General features: G+C 41.4%; 1 protein-coding gene and 1 long non-coding RNA gene across 2 annotated transcripts in view; one reads left to right on the forward strand and one right to left on the reverse strand.

Moving 5' to 3' along the window:
- Positions 1-26891, forward strand: LOC308389306 (mitogen-activated protein kinase kinase kinase 7-like). Its single transcript, XM_080870615.1, has 14 exons — positions 1-351; positions 812-922; positions 3281-3346; positions 5127-5172; positions 6283-6421; positions 6936-7060; positions 8892-9020; positions 12840-12970; positions 17144-17228; positions 17375-17505; positions 17618-17756; positions 19902-19948; positions 23797-23912; positions 25882-26891. The coding sequence occupies exons 1-14, from the start codon at positions 286-288 to the stop codon at positions 26039-26041; spliced, it is 1491 nt and encodes a 496-aa protein (XP_080726741.1). The 5' UTR covers positions 1-285; the 3' UTR covers positions 26042-26891.
- Positions 1-26951, reverse strand: part of LOC308389773 — a 140477-nt gene that overhangs the window by 106671 nt on the left and 6855 nt on the right. The window lies entirely within an intron of this gene.

Below are 26951 nucleotides of genomic sequence, written 5' to 3' on the forward strand. Positions count from 1 at the left end.
GTGTTTGTAAACCAGTTTCATTACGATTTAACTTATCCGTTGCGCTGTTTACTTCTTGTATTTAGGCACTGTGTGCTGTGCAGCGTTCACGAGCGCGCATATCACAGACGTATCTAGCCACTGCGCGAGCTGTTGGTGTCTACTTCCTGAATTCAGAGCAACAGATGAGTAAGGCAGCTCGGCAGGACTCCCCCAAGGTTTTTTTTCTGATAAAAACACGATAAACCTCGGTTTGTAAGTCCAGCGTCGTCGGCTTGCTTCGAGGAGTGTCGGCTCTCTGCCACGATGGTGGAGACTCTAGCTGGGTGTATGTTTGAGGACATCCAGTACGCAGATATCCAAGTAGAAGCGGTAATTTAAAGATATATATTGAAACTAATGTTAGCTCAGCGGTGCTAGAGATCAGTGGCTGAGTTTGGATCAGCTACGTTTCTGTCTGAGTAAGGCTCGGTTAGACTGTAACGGACCAAAGAAGTCTGATCTGTTTGTTCGCTTTGAAGGGGTACTGTTCTTAACTGCGAAGTACAGTGAGAGTCTGTCACAAGATATAAAACATGACAGTGTTTACTACTGAATAAACCTGCTAGTAATCATAACGAGGCCCCGGTTTTTAAAGGACACAGTTACTCATATGTGAACTAGTGATTCCCAGTTTAGCTATTTTATATGATACGATGACGACTGATATACAATAAAATGTATTTTTAAAGTAAATGTTACTGTAGTCCCTCTTCTGGTATTAAGGGAAAATAACAACAGAGTATTGTCCCCCGAGTTGCAGCTGTTAATTTTCCATGTTCTTTGTCTTCAGGCTGTTGGCAGAGGGACTTTTGGGGTTGTCTTCAAAGCTGTGTGGAAAGGAAAGGATGTAGCAATCAAGACCATTGAGAGTGACAACGAACGGAATGCTTTCCTTGTTGAGGTACTGTGAATATCCTTTTTTGTGCCCATCTGTTGTACAGTATCACATATCTTAATGTAATAGGAAAAATAACTTTTCATAGGCAGTAAAGCAAATAAAATGTGGACAAGTAGATTTAACCAAATGACACTAAAACACCGCATTTGGCTGGAAAGCTCCACTCACTGTGAATGTACTGCCAGCACAGGCTACCTACCTGCTCTGCCTCCAGGCTGTGGCTCAGGAGGTAGAGGACGTCACCCACCAATCAGAAGGCTGGTGGTTCTGGCTCTGCCTGCTCCCGCCTGCGTGCCAGCTAAACCCAAGTTGCTCTCCAGTGCATTCATTGGAGTGTGAATGATAGAAAACGCAAACTCCTGGGTTTTCCGTTACAAAACAGCCGATCAGAGTTGGTTCAGTCAACTCTTAATATATTCATATTAAGCTTTCTTTCTCCACTCATCCACGTGCTATCATCAGTGAAGGTCCACAATTACCCAATGCCACGACATATAGTAGATGAAGTACTGTCTCCCATTTTAATCCAGTGGACCGAGAAACATAAATACCTGTCAGTACTGATACACACTAGATGAACCCATGGCACCATGCAACAGCTTCCCTGAGGCCTACAGCTATCTTTTCTTCTTATCTTCTCCTTGTGTCCCCTATATGGTGCCACATTTTTAAGGAAAATGCATTTGTTTGTTGAGCAGCAGAGTTGAGTAAATTGAAATACTTGCCAAGTCTTCTCTGTCAGTGCTAAATAGCATCTTCTGCTATTGACTCTTGCTAATCAGGTGTCTGATGGGCACCTGAGTAGTGGCATCTGTGCACACAGACCCCACTACAGCGGCCAGTTTTGTCTGCTCCAAACATTCCACATTTAACTGATCTGAATAGGACCTTCCCTATAGGGCAGCAGGCCCTATTCAAACTCTTGTTCTTGTTCTGCAAAACCAAATTGCAGCATTATTTGATGTGAACTCTACTACCATCTCTTAAATTTAAGGCCAAGTGCCATACAATGGGGGATGTCAAAGACAAGCCGCAAAGTGGGCGTTTCAAGAAGATGACACCACAGTAAGACTATTTTCTCAACCTGCACTTGGGAACCATGGGCAGTCTTCTACAGGTTTGCACAGCACTCTACCCAGATAATCCGGATCAGACTGCACACAGCCAGTCTCCTATCTTATAGGACTGCCAGGAGGCCTGCCCTGACTGTCCTTCACCAACAGGCCCATTTGCTCTGGTGTCAATAACATGTGCACTGAAATCTGTTAATTTCTAAGAAAGACAGTATACTCTGTGTTTGGCGTGATTCTATTATGCCACTATGTAAACTACAATGTAAAGAAATTCTTTTCTTCCTTTTTTTTTTTAAGTGTGAAACAGAAACTTTTTAGTTTTACTTCAAATTTTCCCAGAAAGGAGGATTACAATGTCTAAAATTGGCCTGACAGTTCCTCCTTTTACAGTCTTCATCTCCACTTTGTGAACGTGTTGGTCAGTGCTTGGAAGGGTTTTGTCTTTGGTTAAAACATCTCCAACCTTCAGAGTTGTTGTTTGTTTTTTTTCCAGTATCCAAAAAAATCAACCCTTTGTCAGTGAACTGAGGTTCTGCTGTGAGTATGTCAGCTGCCAACCTTTCAGATAATAGAAGACAGGCCATTTTTTCACAAATATTCCAGAAGCAAATCTGACCAAGTCTAAGGATGGTCTAGCACAGGGGTGGGCAACTCCAGGCCTCGAGTGTCCCTGCAGGTTTTATGTGTCCTTGAACCAACACAGCTGATTTAAATGGCTAAATTAGCTCCTCAACATGTCCTGACGTTCTCCAGAGGCCTGGTAATGAACTAATCATGTGATTCAGGTGTGTTGACCCAAGGTGAGATCTAAAACCTGCAGGACACCGGCCCTCGAGGCCTGGAATTGCCCACCCCTGGTCTAGCATGTCTAAAGTCAGAATTCTGACTTTAATCTCAGAATTCTGGAAAAGAAGAGAAAAAAGACGTGCCCACTTCTTTTCTTCTCCCCCCCCCCAGTGGCCCTAATCCTCTTCCGTAATAAACTTCAGTTATTCATGTCCAGTTTTTTTATAAATCAGTGTCTATTATGGATTAGCTGCTCCCACATAATGTTAGCGTAATTAAAGTAAACATCTCTAATTTTGCCCTTATTGAATGTTTTTGTTTTTTGTGTGTGTTTTTTTTTTTTTTTGCAAAAACAAAATTAATATATATAAAATAGAATACTATTCCCTTCAAAGTAAACAGTGCTCAGAAAGTGAGCTTCCTTGGGGAGGTTTGCACTCTCTGACTGCTTTTTTAAAATGTGTATGTCCTTTACACCTGTGCTGCTTTTGTCTATGCACAGCTCCGCCAGCTCTCCCGAGTGAATCATTCCAACATTGTTAAGCTCTATGGCTTCTGTGACAATCCAGTGAGTATATCTAACACTCAACATTTGCAACAATAAAAGTTTGAATTAAAAAAAAAAGAAAAAAGTTGTCCCATTATGTTTTTATCTTGTCTGGATGTGAAGAAGCAGTGATAGGTTTAGAGTTGTTTTGATCTTCATGATTTTGTTGTATTTACAGTGGTTGCAAAAGTATTCGGCCCCTTGAACTTTCCCACATTTTGTCACATTACAGCCACAAACATGAATCAATGTTATTGGACGTCCACGTGAAAGACCAACACAAAGTGGTGCACACGTGAGAAGTGGAACGAAAATCATACATGATTCCAAACATTTTTTACAAATAAATAACTGCAAAGTGGTGTGTGTGTGTGTGTGTGTGTGTGTGTGTGTGTGTGTGTGTGTGTGTGTGTGTGTGTGTGTGTGTGTGTGTGTGTGTAATTATTCAGCCCCCTGAGTCAACACTTTGTAGAACCACCTTTTGCTGCAGTTACAGCTGCCAGTCTTTCAGGGTCTGTCTCTACCAGCTTTGCACATCTACAGACTGAATCTTTGCTCATTCTTCTTTGAAACAGCTACAGCTCAGTCAGATTAGATGGACAGCGTTTGTGAACAGCAGTTTTCAGATCTTGCCACAGATTCTCGACTGGATTTAGATCTGGACTTTGACTGGGCCGTTCTAACACATGGATATGTTTTGTTTTAAACCGTCCCATTGTTTCCTGGCTTTATGTTTAGGGTCGTTGTTCTGCTGGAAGCTGAACCTCCGCCCCAGTCTCAAGTCTTTTGCAGACTCCAAGAGGTTTTCTTCCAAGACTGCCCTGTATTTGGTTCCATCCATTTTCCCATCAACTCTGACCAGCTTCCCTGTCCCTGCTGAAGAGAAGCCCCCCCAGAGCATGATGCTGCCACCACCATATCTGACAGTGGGGATGGTGTGTTCAGAGTGATGAGCAGTGTTAGTTTTCCTCCACACACAGCGTTTTGCATTTTGGTCTCATCTGACCAGAGCAGCTTCTTCCACATGTTTGCTGTGTCCCCCACATGGCTTGTGGCAAACTGCAAACTGGACTTCTTATGGTTTTCTGTTAACAATGGCTTTCTTCTTGCCACTCTTCCATAAAGGCCAACTTTGTGCAGTGCACGACTAATAGCTGTCCTATGGACAGATTCCCCACCTGAGCTGTAGATCTCTGCAGCTCGTCCAGAGTCACCATGGGCCTCTTGGCTGCATTTCTGATCAGCGCTCTCCTTGTTCGGCCTGTGAGTTTAGGTGGACGGCCTTGTCTTGGTAGGTTTACAGTTGTGCCATACTCCTTCCATTTCTGAATGATGGCTTGAACAGTGCTCCGTGGGATGTTCAAGGCTTGGGAAATCTTTTTGTAGCCTAAGCCTGCTTTAAATTTCTCAATAACTTTATCCCTGACCTGTCTGCTGTGTTCTTTGGACTTCATGGTGTTGTTACTCCCAATATTCTCTGAGGCCATCACAGAGCAGCTGTATTTGTACTGACATTAGATTACACACAGGTGCACTCTATTTAGTCATTAGCACTCATCAGGCAATGTCTATGGGCAACTGACTGCACTCAGACCAAAGGGGGCTGAATAATTACCACACCCCACTTTGCAGTTATTTATTTGTAAAAAATGTTTGGAATCATGTATGATTTTCATTCCACTTCTCAAGTGTAAAATTGATCCATGTTTGTGGCTGTAATGTGACAAAATGTGGCAAAGTTCTCTTGCAAGCCACTGTATCTGTAGGATATGTGATTTTTTTTTCTTTTATTCCCCCTCAGGTCTGTCTGGTCATGGAGTATGCAGAATGTGGATCTTTATATAACCGTAAGTCCTACTGTGTCTGAGCAAAGAGTTTTTTAAAGGGAAGTTAAGGAGATAGTTACTGAAACATGTTATAGTTTTTTTTCCGTTGCATAGCTTTTCCTAGTATAGCTAATAAAAACGTCCTATTATTAGTTCAAAAGGTTTTCAGACCCTTTCATGTTTTCCATATCTTCTTTGTTAACCTTCACAGTGTACTTCCTAAGACAAAAATGGATGTCATAAAGCGCCCTGAGTGTTCAGATAGTGTAGAAAAGTGCTCTATAAGAACCAGTCCATTTACCATTTGGCATGTTTACATGTTAAAGTTAAAAGTCTGAATTGCCCTGTTACATAAGTATTCCAAACTTACAAGGTTTTCTTATCAATGATTCTCTTAGTTTGGTTGACCTTTCTTTTGTCTCTCATTTATAGAAACCATTGGCTTACTTGTTTGACCAAGACTGGTCATTCCTAATTATTGTCTAGTTTGGCTGGGTAGCAAGATCTAAGAACTAGACTGGATTTCAGACTTATTCCATTTTAAGATAATAGAGGCTACTGTGCTCTGGGACACTTTCAGTGCTGCAAAAACATTTTTGGTATCCTTTCCCAGAGCTGTGCCTTGATACAGTCCAAAGTTTAGAATCCCACAGTTCTCTTAGTGTCATGGCTTGGTTTTATCTTACATAACATATAAACATAATAACATATATAATAAAGAAGAACATCAGTGAGAGGTGTTTGAGACTTTATAGAAAGCTGTATGGCTTTCCTCATCGTCTTCATTGAATTCAAATAGACACGGGTATCTTCGAATGCAGTTGCAGAAGCATCTTAACGATTGTTGACAAATGTACGATATTTCAGTTATGCTGGTTCTAACAGTGTCTGAATATCCGTGGGATATTTTAGTATATTTAAAAAAACTGCTTAATTATTTAATAAAGCACAATGTTACAACAATGTAAGTAGTTAATTTTCAAATAAGTCTGGAGGCTACCATACCGTACCATTCACGCTCTTTACTAATTAATTCCAATGCATTTGAAATAGCAGAAAAATGACAGTCTCACATTATTGTGCTTATTGATATAATCATTATTTCTTTTCATCTCTGCTTCTCACTCAAAGTTCTGCATGGTGCAGACCCACAGCCCTTCTATACAGCATCCCATGCAATGAGCTGGTGTCTGCAGTGTGCCCAGGGAGTTGCCTATCTTCATGCTATGAAGCCAAAGGCTTTAATTCATAGGGACCTCAAACCACCAAAGTAAGATTCTCAATGATACAGATAATGATAAACAGTGCAGAGATTTAAGAGCACTCAAAACCTTTGTGGTGGCATTTTGGAACATGTGTTTTTTCCCCCCCACGGGTTTAAAAGTATTTCTGTTACAATTTATCTAAAGTATTAGTCACTCTTGGTGTTACTTGCTGATCGGTCTGTTGCTGCTGACCGACATAGCATAATAACTATGGGATGGATTGCCATGAAATTTTGTCCACATGTTTATTTTACCATGATTATGAATCTTTATTTCCTGAAATTTGGCATTTTGAAGCTGACATTTGCAATATCAATTGAAGGAACAGAAGACTGTAAGACTGTTAGACTGCCATGAAATGTCATGCACACATTCACGCTCCACAGAGCATCATCATCTAACTTTTCTTCTAGGCGATATCATATTGATGATGGTATTTTGATCAGTTTTGATGAAGTATACTAGAATATAAATTTTAGATTTTTTGAAAGTCTTAAACCCCTGTCTGTACTGTTCCAGTCTACTGCTTGTGGCTCGTGGTACTGTGCTGAAGATATGCGACTTTGGAACAGCTTGTGATATTCAGACCTACATGACCAACAATAAAGGAAGTGCAGCCTGGATGGCACCAGAAGTATTTGAAGGTCAGCCATGAACAATATTTTTAGATATTAATCAAATCTTTGTTTGTCACAATGAGTACTTAGATTTGTGTCACTCACATTGTTGTTTTAGAAATGGGATTTAACAATCAAGCTTGCTTAATAACACTATGATTTTTCCATTTGATGATCTGGCTAGATGGAAACCTCTACCTATATCACTCATGGGAAGGGTCGCTTCAATAAAAATGATGGTCTTGCCAAGAATCAATTATTTATTTACACATATACCCATTTATACATATACCTTGTATAATCCAAAAAAATCGAGTATTTTTAACCCTTATGTGTTCCTTAAATGAACACACAAAAGATGAAAGTAAACAGGAGTACTCGCAGGCTAAGTATACGGCCAAGAGAGAGGTGGAAAAGGCTTATAGTGAGTTGTTTAAGATGCTGGACACAAAGGAGGGAGAAAAGAACTTGTATCGATTGTCTAGGCAGAGAGCTCAAGCTGGAAAGGATGTGCAGCAGGTTAGAGTGATTAAGGATAGAAATAGAAATAATTTTACAAGTAAGACATCCACCCATGTTTTTCCTGCAAGATGTTTGCAGTCACCACTACATTGGAGCCATTGTCATGGAAAACAACCACAATTTTGCTCAGAGTAATATCCGCAGTCTTCTCAATCCAAGAAGCAATGGTTGGCCCACTGTGTCCTTCACGGGACGTTTTTGTGAGGCAATAATAAACCTAACCCTATAAAGTGACAAGTGATATACCTCTGTGGCAACACTGATCCAGACTGTAGCTGTCATGGTAATGTTGTTCTTTGCTGATTTATCAGCATCTTTAATCTTACCAAGAGGAGCTTCATACTTTACCTCCACAAGCTGTGTAGAAATAAATTCTGGAAGATAAACCAGTGTTGATCTGCTCAAAACCCGCCCACCTCTTCAATCTTGGACTCATGATCTCATGTTGGTCTCATGTTGTTATATACCACATTAAGAATGTTCAAATCTTGATTATGCAGCTGCCAGGATGGAGGAAAGGAAGCAGACTACCAACAAAATTCAGAGATGTAGTGAAGGAGGACAGGTAGAAGATTGGTATGACGGTAGAGGCACTGTGTTGACCCCTAAAGGAACCAGCCACAAAAAGATGAGATGAACACACAAAAATTTAATATCATTTAATTTAATAACTTAAATTTATTTGATGAAGTATTTGCTGCACTTCACTTGTCCCAAATTTTGTAAGCCTTATTCCTAAACGGATTAAATAAATTTTTCATCTCAAAATTCTACATGGAATGTCCCAAAAACCCAATGTGAAAAAGGTTACAGTGAAATTCTTCATTAAAAATAAAAAAAAAACAAATATAGCGTGTATATAAACATTTATAGACTTTGGTTCTTAAAATTGAGCTCAGGTGTATCCTGTTTCCACTGATCATTTGTCAGATTTTTCTTCAATTTGATTGGAGTCCATTTGTAGAAAATTCAGTTGATTGGATGTGATTTAGAAAGGCACCCACCTGTCTATATAAGGTCCCATAGTTGATCAAGCAAAGAAGTCCAATGTATTGTCTGTAGATCTTACCAGGAGAAATGAAGCCAGGAAGCCAAAGGGTAGTGGTTTTAAAATATATGAGAAACCCAGGAAAGATCAGAGTGTTGGCAGGTGTTGAAGGAGGACTACACTTGGTGTCAGTTAATTAACTATGACACGAGGGATATATAAACTTATTTAGTACAACTGCACGACTTTGTCACTGTGAACTACCTAATGACCATCACTTTTAACCTGTATTTTGCTGGCTATAACTTTCAGATTATTTTAAATATGGTTTTGGTTTATATTCTTCAGGCAGTAACTACAGTGAAAAGTGTGATGTGTTCAGCTGGGGGATTATCCTGTGGGAGGTCATCACACGCAAGAAACCCTTTGACGAGATTGGTGGTTCTGCATTTTGCATAATGTGGGCTGTCCACAGAGGTGAGTAGATTCTATTAGATAGTGAGGACCTTAACAGAGTACAAAAAAAGGTCCTTACTCACCTTGGGGGTAGTCTTTATCCTTCAAGCTCAAGTCCTCCATAAGAGGCCTGGGACCTTGAGGGTCCTGTGCAGCATCTTTGCTGTTCCTAGGACTGCACTCCCCTGGACAGACATCTCAGATGTTGTTCCTGGGACCTGCTGTAGTCACTCGCCAGCTTGGGAGTCACTGCCCCGAGCGCTTCAATTACCACTGGGACCACTGTTGCCTTCATCCTCCAGAGCTTCTCAAGCTCTTCTCTCAGGCGTGTGTGTTTGTGTGAGATCAAAGTAGCATGGGGCGAAGTTGGCCAACTATCGAAGTTACAGAAAGGTGTGATGTGGAAGGTGCCTGAGAAGTACAGCAAGCTGTCCATATCTGAGGCCTTGGAAACTGCCAAGCAAAGACTCATAGCCTTCAAGCCAGGCGCTTAAAGAGGTATACCAGAGAAATAGAAGCAGAAGAATAAACCAGCTGTTCTCCACAGAACAATCCAAGGTGTATTCTCAGTGGCAGGAAACAGCATGACAACAGCAACACCAAGGCTGGAGATGGAGCAATACTGGAAGAGCATATGGGAGAAGGATGCAGCCCATAATGTCAATGCTAAGTGGCTAGTGGATCTAAGAGCAGACTACAGCTAGCTCACTGAACAGGGTCCAGTAACCATCAAAGTGGCAGACATCCAAGAAAGGGTCTCCAGTATGAAGGATTGGACAGCACCAGGCCCCAACATGGTTCATGCCTACTGGCTGAAGAAGCTGACTGCACTCCACAAGCGCCTGGCAGCACAAATGACCCAGCTGCTAGTCAATGAGAGACACCTAAAATGGCTAAACAAAGGCCAGACAGTCCTGATCCCCAAGGAGCCCCCAGAAGGCACCGGTCCCATCCAACTACCGGCCAATAACCTGCCTCAGTACCACATGATTGCTCCTGTCAGGCATCATAGCAGCTAAGTTGAACAGGCACCTGGCTCAATACATGAGCAGCGCATGGAAAGGAATTGGGAGTGAAACACCAGCTACTGATAGATGGAGCAGTCGCCTGAGACTGCAAGACTAGGCTGGCCAACCTGTGCACTGCCTGGATTGATTACAAGAAGGCCTATGGCTCGATGGCCCACACATGGATCCTGGAATGCCTAGAACTATACGAGATCAACAGGACCGTTAGAGCCTTCATCAGGAACTTAATGGGAATCTGGCGTACAACACTTAGACGCCAACTTCAAGCCTATAGCACAAGTCACCATCGGTGCGGGATCTGTCCCGCTGTCCTCAGTGCTGTTCTGCATAGGCCTGAACCCCCTGAATGAGATCATTGACAAGACTGGCTACTGATACAGACTACAGAATGGAGCAATTGTAAGCCACCTCCTCCACATGGATGGCATCAAGCTGTATGCCAAGAGTGAATGATACATCGATTCACTGATCCACACTCCAAGGATCTAAAGCAGCAGCATCGGAATGTCATTCAGACTGGAGAAATGTCATCGGATGGTAACGAAGAAAAGGTAGTCAAAACTGAGAGGATCGCACTACTGGAAGTAGTGAGAATAGCTACAAGTACCACAGACAAATAGGAACCACTAAGAGGCCGCTAGGAAAGCTGCAACCATCAAGTACCTGCAGAGAGTAAGGCAAGTTCTGAGTAGTCAGCTGAATTCGAGGAACAAGGTGATGTCGAGAATGACTGTGGTATGATCCTGTGGGACTTCCAGATACAGACGGACAAACTGGTGATGGCTACCCAACTGGACATAGTAGTGGTTGACAAGCAGGGAAGAGCAACCATGGTGATAGACACATCAGGAAGAAGGAACACAAGAACCTGGAGAAGTACCAAATGGCTCAGAGAAGAGCTCAGAAAGATGTGAAGTGTGAAGGTAACAGTGATTCCAGTGGTAATCAGAGCACTTGGTGCACTCTTCTTTAGCTCTCAGCGAAGGCGGTCGCACTTTTCTCCTCTCCTCCTCACCCTTATCTTCCCTGCTTAGCCTCTATGTCCTTGTCTTGTCTTGTGTGCATTACTTTCCCTGGAATAGCCTCCCACTGTCGTTCTCTAAAACCTAAAAGAGAATTATGGATTTGATCAACTGGTCTCTGAATGCTATTGACACCCTTTTCTCAACGAGAAATCTGGGCTCGGGAGAGCCTGAGTGCCCTGGAGGGACTTTCCCTGCCGGATACACGATGGACGGGTGGCAGAACTGGAGGATCATGTGCCTGGCGGGACTGTCGATCGAGGACGCTGAAGATATCTATCTATTCGGAACCATGATAACAGGCTAAGCTGGCTTAGCCCTGGTTTATCGGAGAAATAAGAGAGCGGAACCGGCTGTTCAAACCCCCCCAAGGCTGCCCGCTGGAATCGAAATGGAACGAGGCGCAACCTCTCACAACGAACGTAATATGGTCAACACCTTGGAGACGCTTGCAGCTGCTGTGAAGGCTCAAAACAACACCATTGAGCGTATGAGGGGAAACATCAGAGAGAGGCCTGCTCAAAATGAGACCCTTGAGCGACAGTTGGAAAACATCGCGGAACGGATCACTGCAGTTGTGAGGTCTCAGAATCAAAAGAACGATAACACCATGGAACAGAAGTTTGATACCATCATGGGGAGGCTCGCGACTCTCCAACGGGAGATCGAGAGGCCAGTGTGTTAAAGAGCAGCCTGAAAAATTCTCCTGGGCTGCTCGCATGGAAATTAACAAAACCAACATAAACATTGCGGATCCCCATCACGGCGCCAGCTGCAGGCCCAAGGCTGGAGCCGAACAATCACTCCCTGATAATGACTGTGTTACAGCTATTCTTCCCATCCCATGCAAGGACACCTGGATTGGCTGGAGGACTGTTTACTTAGCCTGATAGGCTGAAGGACACTGTCTCAGCTAAACTATGGACACGCACACACACACACTTACACTGATAAGCACTCACTCATCCCCCCTCCCTTTCCAACGCCTTCGATGCTTGTGCCCTACTGGGGAAGATAGCAGTCAACTGGACCAGCGCAGATATACTGCAGGACTGGATGCGCTGTCTACACCGGCTCTCTCTTACCCTTTACCCGCCCCTGTTGCTTGTCTTGTGTTTCTAAGGTGTATTGATAGTCATGTGCTTTTGTGCTGAGGTGGGGTTTTTTTTCTGTTATCAAACTGTTCTCCCACTAGGAGCTCAGTCTGAGTGGAGTTTTTTTTTTCTCCTCCTCTTACCTCATGTAGTGTATTTTCGTTGTTTTTTCCTATCAGCCTACCTTTCTGACATGTCTGCCCAATGTGATGTTTGTGTAAAGTTGGTCAGATGGTTCCTTTGTAAGTGCGCATGCGCCATTAGCGTGCTGCCTGCTGTAACCCTAATTTCCCTCGGGATGAATAAAGTATTCTGATTCTGATTATTAAAAAGAGTATGCAAAAAAAGGCAACTACCATTCTGATATTGCTTTACCATTTTTTGTTGTTTTCATTCATCCAGAAATCTCTCTGTAACTGCAGTCTTCAAGTAATTTTTTCACCATCATAATTTTCATCATCTATTCGTGTTCACAGTCTGGTCTGAGAAACTTCTAAATTTGTTTGTAGAGCACGAACAAATTCACAAAAATAATGCTGAATTAAATATGTGAGTGAAATGTTTGTCGACGATTTACGAGACATTTGTGTGTACACACCGAATGAGGTCTTTTCTCTTGACATAATACGAAGTTTTGTTCATAATGGTGATAATGGAAACCATTGTTCTCTTCTGGCTGACTGGTTACTACGACAGGTACTCGACCTCCTCTGATCAAAGACCTTCCAGAACCCATAGAGACTCTGATGACACGCTGCTGGGACAAAGAACCCAGCCAGAGGCCATCAATGAATGAGGTCAAAAACACTATGAATCATCTAATGAAGGTATAGTGCCACTACATGGAACCACGAATTATCATTTTATTTCAGTTTGTGTGTACAGTAAAGAAATGAATTATAGCATTTGTTTTCTCAGAAATTCAGTCAAATTTAGGTTTTTTTATGATGTGGTTCACTCCATCTCAAATCACCATGAATCTCCTGCTCAGCCCTCATTGTTTTGAATTTTTTCTGCACACTGAAATCTGAGGCGTGTGTTTTAAACAGAATGATCTAAAAAGATTAAAGGCTGAAATTTTCACTTTTTTCTGTTTTGTTTTGTACCATCAAAATGAATCTGACATTTGGGACTGACTTCCCTGGAGGAGTCTGATAATAAACTGTCAAAGATACTTAGCCACATTAAAAACTCAAGTGCCAATGTAACTGTTTTTGTGCGTAAAAAGAAATATAGTAAAACAATTAAAAGTAATGACATGACAAATTGGAACTATATCTAGAAACAATTAAACAAATGATCTTTTGAGAAGGTTTTATAAATCAGATGAACCTAGAGCAGTGTTTCCCAACCACTGTGCCACAGCATATAGTTGTGCCGTGGAAGATTATCTGGTTCCACCTGATTACTACTCTAAGCCAGCAGCATGAGTAACGGGCAGAACAATTACATTCTCTTCCACTAGAGGGCAGTACAACTACCTGCTCAAATTACATCGGTTGCCAACTGCCAGTAAAACAGAAGACGAAGAAGAAATTACATAATAGTCATGCTGTGAGACAACCAGCGCCTAATAACAATAGATAAATATTTGAAAGAAAAAGTAGTCAGTCCGGTTCTGATAAATATTTATGCCCCGAACTGGGATGATGATAAGTTTATTGGCAAAATAATATCATTAATTCCAGATATGAACTCAAAACAGCTGATTTTTGGTGGAGACTTGAACTGTGTGATGAATGTAACACTTGACCGTTCCAGCTCTAAACCTACAAATCTCTCCAAAAAAGCCAAGATATTATCTGTTTTTATGGCCCAAATAGGTTTTGTTGACCCCTGGCGGTTTTTATTTCCACAAAGTCATTTTCTTTTTTTTCTAATGTACATCATTCATATAGTAGAATAGACTATATGAGTACTGAATATTTAACCATTGTAGAGTCAGATCATGCCCTGTACTTTTCTCTCTACCAATCAGAACGCCCGCCTTGGAAGTTAGACAGGACTCTCCTGGCAGAGAAGGGTTTGTGTGAAATGATATAAAAAAAAATAGATGACTTTCTAATTTTTAACCAAAAAGATAATGTTTCACCTTCTCTCTTGTGGGAGACACTAAAGGCTGTAATCAGGGAAGAAATCATCTCATATTCGTTTAGAAAACACAAAATGAATTGAAATAGGCAAGAACCATTTCTATGGTAGGTGCTCAGTACTCTCTCTCCCTCTCCTGAGCTCTACAAAAGGAAGCTAGACCTCCAAATACAGTATAATTTGCTATCAACTGAAAAAACCGAACGTCTTCTGTTAAAGTCATGAGGTTATGTATATGAGCATGGCGATAAAGCCGGACGTTTATTAGCACATCAACTTAAATGCCACTCAGCCGCACAACAAATCCCACAAATACGAAAAGATGATGGTGAGTTAACAATTGACCCCGAAGAAATTAAAGAAACCTTCACGGCGTTTTATTCAAATCTTTATACATCTGAGATTACAAGTGACTGCTCTGCTATGGAGCATTTTTTTGACAATCTTCAGGCTCCTCTTGTAACAGCGGCCCATAGGACTGAAGCTGAACTTCCACTCAATCATGCAAAAGTGACTACTGTACTAAAGGCGATGCAAAATGGCAAGGCACCCGTCAGGGCTGTCCGATCAGCCCATTGTTATTTGCCCTGGCCATAGAGCCCCTCTCTATTACACTCAAAACTTTGCCATCAATTGCAGGTATTTGTAGGATGGATAAAGAGCATAGAGTATCCCTCTATGCAGATGATCTGTTAATGTATGTATCTGATCCCGTTTCATGTGTCCCCCATATCCTCCACACCCTAAGCAGCTTTGGCTCCATCTCTGGGTACAAACTGAACTTCAGTGAAAGTGAATGCTATCCTGCTAATGACCTGGCTCTTCAAATATAGAGCAGTGCTATACCTTTCAAAACAGCCAAAAATGGCTTTAAATATCTAGGCATAAATATAACGAGATTTGCACAATCTCTATGAAGAAAATTTCTGCCCGCTACTTGAAAAGGTCAAATTGGACTTAAAGAAATGGAAACCACTTCATCTATCGTTGGCAGGGAACGTAAATTGTATAAAAATGAATATACTCCCCAAGTTTCTTTATCTATTTCAGTGTATCCCACTTTACCTTCCAAAATCATTTTTTAAATCTATTGATAAAGCTTTGGTCTCATTTATATGGGATGGGAAAAAACCTAGAATACGCCTGGATCAGTTACAGAGGCCTAAAGACCTAGGTGGTTTAGCCTTTCCAAATTTCGGCCATTAATACTGGGCCTCAAATGTTCAAAAAATAATTTATTGGCTCCACACCCCAGATGAAGATTGGTGCCAAATTGAAGCGGCGTCTTACATTTCCACCTCCCTTAGAGCCTTGGTCACCTGCAGCCTTCCAGTTTCCTCACGGCTGTACACCGACAGTCTTATAGTTCTTAACACCCTCAAAATATGGGCTCAATTTTAAAAGAACTTTGGGTTTAAAAATCTTCTCCATTTGAGCCCTATTCATAATAATCATCTTTTCCCTCCTGCCAGATTAGACTCTGAATTTGCTCTTTTGCAGAGACGAGGCATCCACAATTTTTTTGACATGTACATAGACGGTGTATTGGCAAGTTTTCAGGATTTGTCACAAAAATTTGACCTCCCTCGGTCCAGCTTATTTAGATACTTTCAAGTTCGCACTTCCTTCAGCATTATAACCCCAACTTTCCAAATATAACACTATTTACTGGTGTTGATGATCTGTTGAAACTCACATTTAAGCCTAAAGGTCTTATCTCAAGGATCAGTAATTGTATAGCCTCCTTTAAGAATATAACAATGGCAAAGATCAGAGCGGACTGGGAGGATGAGCCGGGGGTGGACTTAGAGCAGGAGACCTGGGAGAGCGCTCTTTTAAGAGTAAACAACAGCACTTCTTGTGCCAAATTAAACATCATAAAGTTCAAGATTCTTCACCACATTCATTACAAGACTGGCCAAAATATTTCCAAACATAGATGCAAGCTGTGAGAGATGTAGAAATCCTTCTGCAGATTTAACACATATGTTTTGGTCATGTCCAACTTTAAAAGCCTACTGCTCAACAATTTTCAAAACACTGTCTGAAGCATTGAATGCTGAGCTTCAACCCAATGTAGTCATGGGTATATTTGGTGCTACAGATAGAGGACATAGAACATTAAGGAAAAGCTACAAAAACATAATCGCTTTCACTACACTGCTTGCGCGCAGAAAGATATTATTGCATTGGAAGTCACAAAAGCCACCCAAAGTGGCTCTGTGGTTCAGTGACCTGTCACAATTTATACAGCTGTACTCTCAAGGGGTCGAAGGAGAGATTCTTTGCCATTTGGGATACATTGCTAAAACATTTAGAGAAAATTAAAACCATACCCATCTGATACTCGCTTGGCAGCTACCGTATACCCTTATTGTTGTGATGGTGATTAATTTTGTGCAAACTATTGCCTTTTACGTGCACATCTTTAAATATAGTGAATTTTGATGTACCTCATTTAAATTTTTTTTTTCCTCTGGATTGGTGTCCAAGATGTTCTTGGGGTGGGGTATGCATATAAAAGAAGCATTGTGACTTTGTTACATGTATGTCTTTGTATTACATTCTTGACGCTCAATAAAAAAATATTTTAAAATATTTTAAAAAAGAAAGAAAAAGTAGTCAGTCTGACCTGGTCCTGGAGAAAACTCCTACCCAGATGAAGGCCCTAGCATGAGTAGTGGTCAGAAGAAAGCAAAAAGGGTATACTGGGGGCAAACCGAGCTAATTCTGCTTATACCTGGTGCGCAGGGAAAAATTATCGGAATGCTTTTTGTGACATTTTTGTTTGGAGGTGTGGCGTGTGATTTTTCTGATGTGAAGTATGTGCCGTGACTCCAAAAGGCTGAGAAACACTGGCCTAGAAAGAGTTCTTTAAAAATGCAGGGTGCTATGTGTGCATCTTCCAGTACTTTCCAGGTTCCGATGAACCACTGGATCTTCCTCATCAGTCGTCAGCCAGCAGAAGTGGCTCTTCGTCAGCCACAAGCACGGGTAACCATGCTACAGCTTCTACTAATGCATGATCACTTCAACAGCTATTTCAGTCTCTGCTAACTTTTTTTATAATAAATGGAATTGAAATCATTCCATGTTAAATCATTAATATTATCACAAATGATTTCTTTATTTCTGCTCAGACTCGTATGCTGACTGCACTATCAACTGTAGCCGGAGTGATGACGACATAGAACACACAAACTCAGTTGGTAGAGAGGAAACCCTGAAAAGTCCCGAGTCCAAATTTCCACTTCAGTTCAAGCCCTCAAAGGTAATAGAACATAATCACACAGTGATCACACTTCTTCACAGTGTTTTGCTTTGAACCTGTTTTATGATTTTATTTTATTATTTTTTATTATTTTATGATTTTCAAATCCCAGAGTCCTGCATCGCGTACTGGTCTGCCCAGGACCTCAGGTGTGGACACTCAACCAGGGCCTTCCCAAAACTCAACCCACTCGAGCAGTTCTCCAATCAACTCTAGCCAGTCAGAACTGAAGATGACATTCAGCTCCACAGGTAGATTCACACAATATTATTTTCCTGCAAAATAATCATCAATTCAACCTTTAAAATATATGTGTCTGAGTAAATACTGTACCCGCCCCGCCGTGGACACATTGCAGTCATATTAGAAGATAGTAACTGCTGTTGACCTGAAGCAAGGTTTACAAGACGTCTGCCAAATTTAAAGACTGTGGTAAACTAATTTGTTTCTCTGTATACAGACAGTTTTTAGATTGTTTTCTATTTCCGTTTTGCCATCAATGTTCTATAACTCATTGGTTTTTAACTCTACATTTTAAAACATCAAAATAGCTCATGCTGTGTTAGACTTTTAGAAGCTCAAATTACTATACATGTATTTGGATGAGAGGGTGAAGTTACTGTCTAACACTAGCTGTTTGGTTAGCAACCTGCGTTTATAAATTGTATGAGACATGATTAATGCATAGCATTCTGACCACCAACAGGTGAAGTGAAAAACAATGATTTTCTCTTCATTATAGCACCTGTTGGAGGGGGGGATATTTTAGGGAGCAAGTGAACATTTTATTCTAAAAAGGTGATGTGTTAGAAGCAGGATAACTGGGGCAAGCGTACGGATTTAAGTGAGTTTGGAGGCCTCACTTTGCTGCTTACAGTGCTTAAATGTTGCTAACATTTTGATGCCCGATACAACAGCACACTTTCAGAATTGAATGGCTTGATGGAGTGCATGCCTCGATGGGTCAGGGCTGTTTTGGCAGCAAAAGCGAAACCAACACAATGTCTAAGGAGCTTGGAAAGAAAGCGACTGGACTTGTTAAAGTTTCGTGAAGATGTTTCATCTCTCCAACAGGCTTCTTCAGTTCTAAAACCAAATGGTGCAGCCACCTCTTGGTTGCACCTATAAATTGTTTCCATAAAGATTATGAATGGAAATGGAGAAAGCCAACATCCACTGGAAATGAGTCTGACTTGCTGCTGGCGATATGAATCAAGCTGTCACTACAGCTCTACAGAGGCTGAATGACCTGCATCAATAGGCATGATACCCCATACTCCCAAAGTAACCCTTGGAGATGGGGTCGAATGCCTTCACCAAATACTCAGAAAAACCTACCAGGAAGAACCCAGGGACCTACTGGGTCTGATAATGGGTCCAGTGAGTTCATCCAAATGGTGCAGAGTGCAGGGTATTTAAACCTATTGGGGGCTATCCCTTAGGGTTCGTGATCCACTCGTGTGCTTCATCACGTGAGCCGAGGTGTGAAAAATGTTGGATCTCCAGTGTCACCTGTTGTAGCCAACCTTTACATAGAGGAAGTGGAAATTAAAGCTCTTGGCTCTTTCAAATGGACAGTACCTAGCCGCTGTCAAAGATATGCAGATACCTGCTGTTGCTCAGATACCCAGGGGACTGCTCAACTCCACTGCTGTTTGGGGCCAGTGAGAGTCATCTAATACCCTGGGTCGCCTACATGTTGGGTTGTGGCTACAGCTCCCAGTGTATCCGCACTTGCTGCTTCATCATGTACCCATCTCCACAGGACTTTACTGTATGTGTGAGTGTGGGTGGTTCACTAAGGGTTTCAGACCCAGCAGTGGTTTCAGACTCATTGGCTACCCTTACCTGGTTCGACCAGACATTTGAAGCTTTTGCCAGGGTGTGGCCACTGTTGCATGCTATTGAATTCAAATAGCTGCGAGGAGCCACAGGTGAGAGTACCAACAGGGAAGGAACTACTCAAAGGACAAACTGCTCCAAGGAGCATGACATGTCCCCTTATCAGAGGTACTACCTCTCCCTGCCACTCCATACAGCCCAACTTCCTTTGACTACCATGACCTGGATGACAGAGAACCTACACAGACAAACCAACACAATAATAGGCAGGTGGTCATAATGTTATGCCTAATCTGTGTAATACCTGGTCAGTACCTAGTGATAGACTCCTTGTTTGTCTTCTTTGGTAAAACCTAGCACCTCATAACACTTATCTTCTAGTTCAGTCACAGATGTGGCTCAGTGAATGCATTAGTCTGACCACAGTAGCATTAGATGGTTCACTGCCAGTGTTTGGATTTGTGTTTGAAAAGTAAAAGTGTGTGTGTGTGTGTGTGTGTGTGTGTGTGTGTGTGTGTGTGTGTGTGTGTGTGTGTGTGTGTGTGTGTCTTTAGCTACCAATGGAGTAGATGGCTATCTGAAACTGGATTATCAGCTGCAGGTAAGATGGTATTTTTATTGTGCTTAAAAACACAAAAACATAGCTGTAGTTCACCATGGTATTGGATTACAGTTTTCTCTGCCTTTTCTAGGTGAAGACATATACCCACACACTTACATTTAGTGTTTATGCATGTATTAGTTATTGTTTTGTAAGTATGAGAACTCTAAATTATAAGTAATGTAGAAGATCTGCTAAATTCAGCAAAATATATATTTTGAAATTTAAAATGTATGTAATACTAAAATGTGATGTTTCTATTTCTTATGTTTGCCTAAATAAGTAAAATGTGAATATGTTTGAAATTCTGGACATGCAGGCATTTTTGGCCACTACTCCGACTTACCATGGAGGCATCCTTGTCAAAGACCTGAACCACCTGAACACCATTTATTTCTGCCATTTGTATCTGTAGTCTCATTCTTTTAGTCACTACCCGTGCTTATGACCACAGGTGAGGATGGGGTCATAGATCAACCACTAAAACTTCACTTTCACACTCAGCTGCTTCTTAACCATGAGCCCCTGAAATGAGACCCAGGAAGAGGGTGATAGATTGCCTGAAGCAGTTAGGACAGGACAGTGCCACTGACCGGACTGGCTGTATCTAAGGGAATCTACACCAAGTCTGTATGGTTTACTGAAGATACATAAACAGGGTGCACCTTTAAGACCGATTGTCTGCATGATCAACTCAGTCACCTATAACATCTCAAAGTTTCTGGCTTCAATTCTCAATCTGTTGGTATCTGAACACCACATCCAGAACACCTTGGAGTTTGTTGAGAAGGTGAGAGATGTCATTATGGAGGCAGATGAAACCATGGTCTCGTACGACGTTACATCTCTCTTCACTTGCATCCCAGTCATGGAAGCGTTGGAGGTAGTCCGTAAGAGATTACAGGATAACCCCAACCTCAGCAACAGGACCGCTCTCAGCATCCACCAAGTGTGTTTGAACTGTGTCTTCATTCTACCCTGGAACACCAAGTCATTGGTTCAGGTATGTGGATGATACCTGGGTGAAAATCAAATCTCAGGACGTTCCACAATTCACTGATCACATTAACTTGGTGGACCAAGACATCAAAGGGAGGATACGAAAAGTGGCAGGTTAGCCTTCTTAGACTGTGAGATTTCCATCAGTAATGGGCGACATCTAAAACTGATGTGTACAGTAAACCTACACATACAGATCAGTATTTAAGGTTTGACTCTCATCATCCACTGGAGCACAAACTGAGTGTCATCAGGACGCTACAACACAGAGCGAACACCATCCCCACTGACACAGCGGCCAGAGAAGCAGAAGAACATCAAGAAGGCCCTGAGTAAATGTGGTTATCTCAGCTGGACTTTTGTCAAAGCTGGGAAGGCTCCTAAAGAAAGCTGCAGATGATCCAGGAGAAAAATACAACCTCCGACTAAGCGAAAACCTGTAGTGATCCCGTACGTGTCAGGAGTATCGGAGCAGTTGAGACGCATTTTTTCTAAACACCGGGTCTCTGTGGCTTTTAAACCCCAAAACACACTGCACCAAACACTGGTCCACACCAAGGATCGGGTCCCCCGACACAAGCAGAGTAACATAGTTGTTAAGTGCCAGGGGGATTGCCAGGATTTATACATCGGGGAAACCAAACAACCTCTGGCTAAGAGGATGGCACAACACAGAAGAGCCACCTCGTCAGGCCAGGACTCTGCAGTCTATTTACACCTACAGGCCAGTGGACACTCTTTCAATGATGAGGATGTAACATCCTGGACAGGGAGGAACGCTGGTTTGAGGGCGGAGTCAAGGAGTCCATTTACATGAAAAGGGAAAGACCATCTCTGAATTGAGGAGGGGGCCTAACGGTACATCTGTCACCATCTTACAATGCTGTGACTGCAGCCATTCCCCAACTCTCTGTGAATGGGACTCATGCTTATTGATTGGTGGTCATGACAATTTCCAAATTAATGATCAACGAGCTGACGTAACAGCCCATTGTTCCTTCAGTGGGCTGGTTTCAGTCATTATGCAAATGTACTGTTTATAAGGTTGTGGAAACCTGCAGTCAGCTGAGACTGAAGAAGTCACCTGGATAAGTGATGAATCGTTTCTCCCACTGAAAACGCTACGTGGATGATTGAGCATGCATCCATACGTTACTTCAGATGCTGCACCAATCCATCTAGCTGTAAAAAAGAAAAAAAAAGATTATGGTAATTACCATGTGCCAGAATGAGGACCCACACACATGATCTGCACTTTCTGGTATCTTTTATTTGTAAGGTTTTATTTCCCACTTTATCATAGCACAAGCAGCATTTCAGCTGCTCTTCACACACACACACACACACACCCACCCCTCTGGTCCCGGCACCATCCTTAAAGGGGAGGTGTGTTTTGCTGATGGAGATCAGGTGTGTGTCAGCCTCCCCTGACACCACATCCTGAATCCACTGCTCCAGCCCTCCCCTGCAGCTGAGCCACAGACTGCACCCCACCACATACCAATATTGTTAATTAAGGGCAGCCGTGGTATAAATCACACTGTATCTCAAACACCTTGAGGTGACTGTGAATTATCTCTTTATAAATAAGATTTAATTGAATGAACTTCACTTGGTGATGGTCTGATAAATTTGCTTAACAAACTCTACTCCACAGCAATTGATTGTCAGTCTGAATTGGCCACACTGCTCTTTCTACCGGAAAATCATGGTATTGGACTTAGAGGTGCTAATTTTTATCCACACTGATTCACAGTCAGCTGTAAACCGCCCCGGTGCAAGCTGCAGGCCACCACTCAGTAAAGCCAACAGAACCACTTACCTGGAAAAATATATAAAGATTATGAATGGAAATGAGAGAAAGCCAACATCCACTGGAAATGAGTCTGAGTTACTGCTGGCGATATGAAATCTAGCTCTCACTACAGCTCTACAGAGACTGAATGACCTGCATCAATAGGCACAGGGTTTGATAATAAGTCTGCGCCTGCCTGATGTGGTCAGGCTGAACCTGCTTCTATCTGTGAAATGCACAGGATGCTAGTGGAGGACCTACCATTTCTGGTATTGTGTGGCAAATGCTTATTACGCTCCGCAGTGCTGGGCAGTGAGCGTAGAGCCCACTAAAGGACGTCAGACCACCCTCATGAAGTCTGTGATTGTTTGGTCATAGAAATTCGCACCAGTGGCTTGCTAAAGGTCATTTTGTAAGACTGGCAGTGCTCATCCTGTTCCTCCTTGGACAAAGGAGCAGACACCAGTCCTGCTGATGGGTTATGGACCTTCTATGGCCCTATTTAACTCTCCTAGAGTAACTGCCTGTCTCCTGGAATCTTCTCCATGCTCTTGAGACTGCTGGGAGACCCAGCAAACCTTCTGCAAATTGCATGTATTGCTAGACATACTTGGGGAGTTGTACTTACCTGTGCAACTTAGTAGGGTCCAGGTATTGCCTCATGCAATTAGTAGTGACACTGAACTCAGCCAAATGTAAAACTAGTGAAAAAAAGAGAGAATATGAGGAGGGAAACCTGTAAAACCATTCATTCAAACCATTTGAGGGTTGTCTCATTGTTGCCCCTTTACTGCACCTGTTATTAACTCCATAAACACCAAAACAGCTGATACTGAGTAACAACCCCCTCTGCTGCTAAACTGACAAGTTCAATATTCTAGAAGTTTAACTGACTTGATGTTGTATTCTGATTAAAAACTGTTTCTTTCTTTCAATTTAATTTAATTTAATTTAATTTTTTTGAGCATTATAGTAGTATTCTCATCCAGCTGTTATACTGAAGTCTGCATGTGTAGAGTGTTGCATTAACCACAGCGTGTCCCTGTGTTTTCAGCCTCTGGCTCCTTGTCCAAACTCCAAAGAGTCCATGGCTGTGTTTGAGCAGCATATCAGGATGGCTCAGGAGTACCTCAAAGTCCAGTCAGAGATTGCTCTCCTTGTTCAGAAAAAGTAAGTCACATGCACAATATTAACTTAAGCAGAACTGTGAACATCTTAAGATGTGTGATAAGAGTGCATGCTTTAATCATGCACCTGGAAATGGAAAAATCAATGCAAACATTTAATCTTCAGTTAAAAATGGTGGACTTCCTATTGGGTTTAGGTCTTCAGGCCAATGGACAAAAATGTTAAAATGATTTATGTGAATCCTAGCATGTGGGCTCAACCAATAAAATACGTAGTATGTTAATATGAGCCCATGCTGCTTGAATAATATTGCCGTCTGGTCTCTGGGGAGGCCAATCCATGGTTGACAGTGTTAGATTGTGTGTTGTTCTATCCATGTATGCTTTTACTGCACTGGCAGTAGGGGTGGGGGAAAAAATCGATACTGTGTAGTATCGTGATATTTTGTTTGCTAATAATGTATCGATACAGGGACAGCAGAAATCGATATTTTGTTACAAAAAAGGTTTTTGTGCTCTGACTTCAGAGCATGTTGATCCTTTTTCTGAGCAAGAATCCTGACATTCCTTCACTGTCCAAATGTGTTTAACTTGTTTTTTGGCAGCAATAAACTAAATTTAAGACATGTTTTATTTTAATTAAGTTTAAAACTTTTTTATTTACTGTAAAATTATATTTTGTTTTAATTTACTTTCAAATTCTTCAGTTGCTGAATGGGCTGCATAGTTTTCATAAATTGCATAGTTCAGAATAGCTATAGTTGTACCAGATGGTTGCATTCAGTTAAGTTGGACTAGACTGTAATACAAACCGTTCAGTTTGTCAACAATAAAACTGAAATGAGAGAAAGACTGAGTGTGAGACTTTGTTATTAGATAAAATGAATATTGATAAAGTTTACCTTTATGTACAGAATCTGAATATCGCAAAATATTTTTAAAAATTGCAATAATATCGTATCGTGCGTTAAGTATTGTGATAATATCGTATCGTGGGATGTATGGTGATTCCCACCTCTAACTGGCAGTGTGTTTGGGGTCATTGTCATGTTGAAAATTGAAACTGCTGCCAATCCGTTAGTTTCCAGAATGATTGCATGGTGGATTAAAATCTGTCTGTTCATCATTCTCTGACATGATCTTAAAACACCAGCTGAAAAGCCGTGACTTCCTTTCTGTTTTACAGTTGGCTACAGACACGCCCTGTTGTAACTCTCTCTTAAATTCCACTGTATTCACAGTGATTTGAACAAAAAAAAAATCTAATTTGGATTCATCTCTCCTGTTGCCACTAATTTTCAGTCCAGTTTTTGCATAATTTGGAATACCTCAGCCTTCTCTCCTCATTTTCATTCTTTAAGAATGGTTTCTCTTCCACTGAGACCATTTGTGACGAGGCTTCAGCAAAGAGTAGACGGATCAACTGAAGGGCCTCTTTCTTAAGCACGTGACTTTGAGACACTATTCATAATTCATCTAGGGGTTGGGTTTTTTTTGGCCAGTTTCTTTTTATTTTCTTGGAGTGACACTGCACTACACCCTGAATTATGACATGTTATTAGAAAATTATTACTTTTTACCTGTCATAGTGTTGTCTTTGGCATTTTTCAGAGCATGCTAAAAATATGATTTTGCAATAAGCTGCTTGTAACAAAGGGCCTGAATATAAAATTTAAATATGGTTCTTTGCCAAGTTGTCTATTATATGTAGATGCAACAAATTCTATTCATTTTTGTAATGTAAATACACACTGAATTCATTGCATTTTTCTGAGAAATCCATCCTCTAAAAACACACTGTGAGTCAACAATAAGAATCGAACAATAATGAGCTGGTGTTTCTCTAAACAAGACAAGCAAGAAAGTGAGATTCTGAGTTCATTTGTTTCTCACCAGCAGGCAGCAGCAGAGAGAATTTCCACTGTGGTGCACTGAAGCAAAATTACAAAAACTGCATTGTCTAAATACTTTTTGGATCTTACTTTATGCATGTCATTGCACCCTCTATGTAGGAAGGAGCTAATGACTGAACTGGAGCAGGATGAAATGGAACAGCAGGCCTCGTTTCGACTCATCCAAGAGCGCAGCAATCTGCTGGAGGACAACAGCAGCCTATCAGCCTACTGCCAGGGCCTGAGGAGTAAACTGAGCCTGATGAAGAGCCAGAACTAATAGCACAGCTGGAACAAAATGATGGGTTGCAGCAAGCAGTCCACACCACTGTTGTTTTTACTGTGATCGCTCCCCTTTTAAAAGAAGAGAACAATCACTGGCAGAAAAGCCCGTTATCTTAGAAAATGAGACTCTGCTAACTACATAAGGTACATCAAGATAATATTAAAGGGAAAGTTGTTAATTTAGAATTAAAGCCTTTAAAGTAAAGCTGAATTATAAGTTGATATTCTTTGTTAATGAACCACACTGTGTGTACAATTATTAGGCAAGGTGTATTTCTGAGGATTAATTTTATTATTGAACAGCTACAGTGCTCTAAATCTGAATGTTTAAGACAGTAAAAATGAGGTTTTGTCTTTCATAAGAGAATATATATATGAGCACAATTATTAGGCAACTATTATTGTGCAGAATTATTATGCAACTAAATGAACAAAACGAACATTTTTCCATCTCACCTGTTTATTTCCATCTGTTAAAGTGAGAATAATAAAACGACTCAAAATTTACATATAAACATTTCTGACATGTCCAAAATAATAATAATGATAATCAGGGACTAATATAGCCACCCTTCTTTTCAATAACTCACAAGCCTTCCATTCATGGAGTCTGTCAGTGTCTTGATCTGTTGATGATCAATGTTTTGTGCAGCAGCAGCCACAGCCTCCAAGACACTGTTCAGCGAGGTGTACAGGGCCCACAGGTTCTCAATGGGGCTTTTCAGAGTCCTTTAGATCTCTTTTTTGGCCCATTTTGCCTGAGGAAGAGAAGCTGCCTGAAAATTATGCACACCTTTATATAGAGTGTCGGTCTCCTTAGGCCACACCCTCACTCATCACGCAAATACACATCACCTGATATGCAACATTAAGTTTATACAGCTTGAAGTTGGAAAATATGCATA

The sequence above is a fragment of the Rhamphochromis sp. 'chilingali' genome (genome assembly GCF_963969265.1).
Source record: "Rhamphochromis sp. 'chilingali' genome assembly, chromosome: 21".
NCBI lineage: Eukaryota > Metazoa > Chordata > Actinopteri > Cichliformes > Cichlidae > Rhamphochromis > Rhamphochromis sp. 'chilingali'.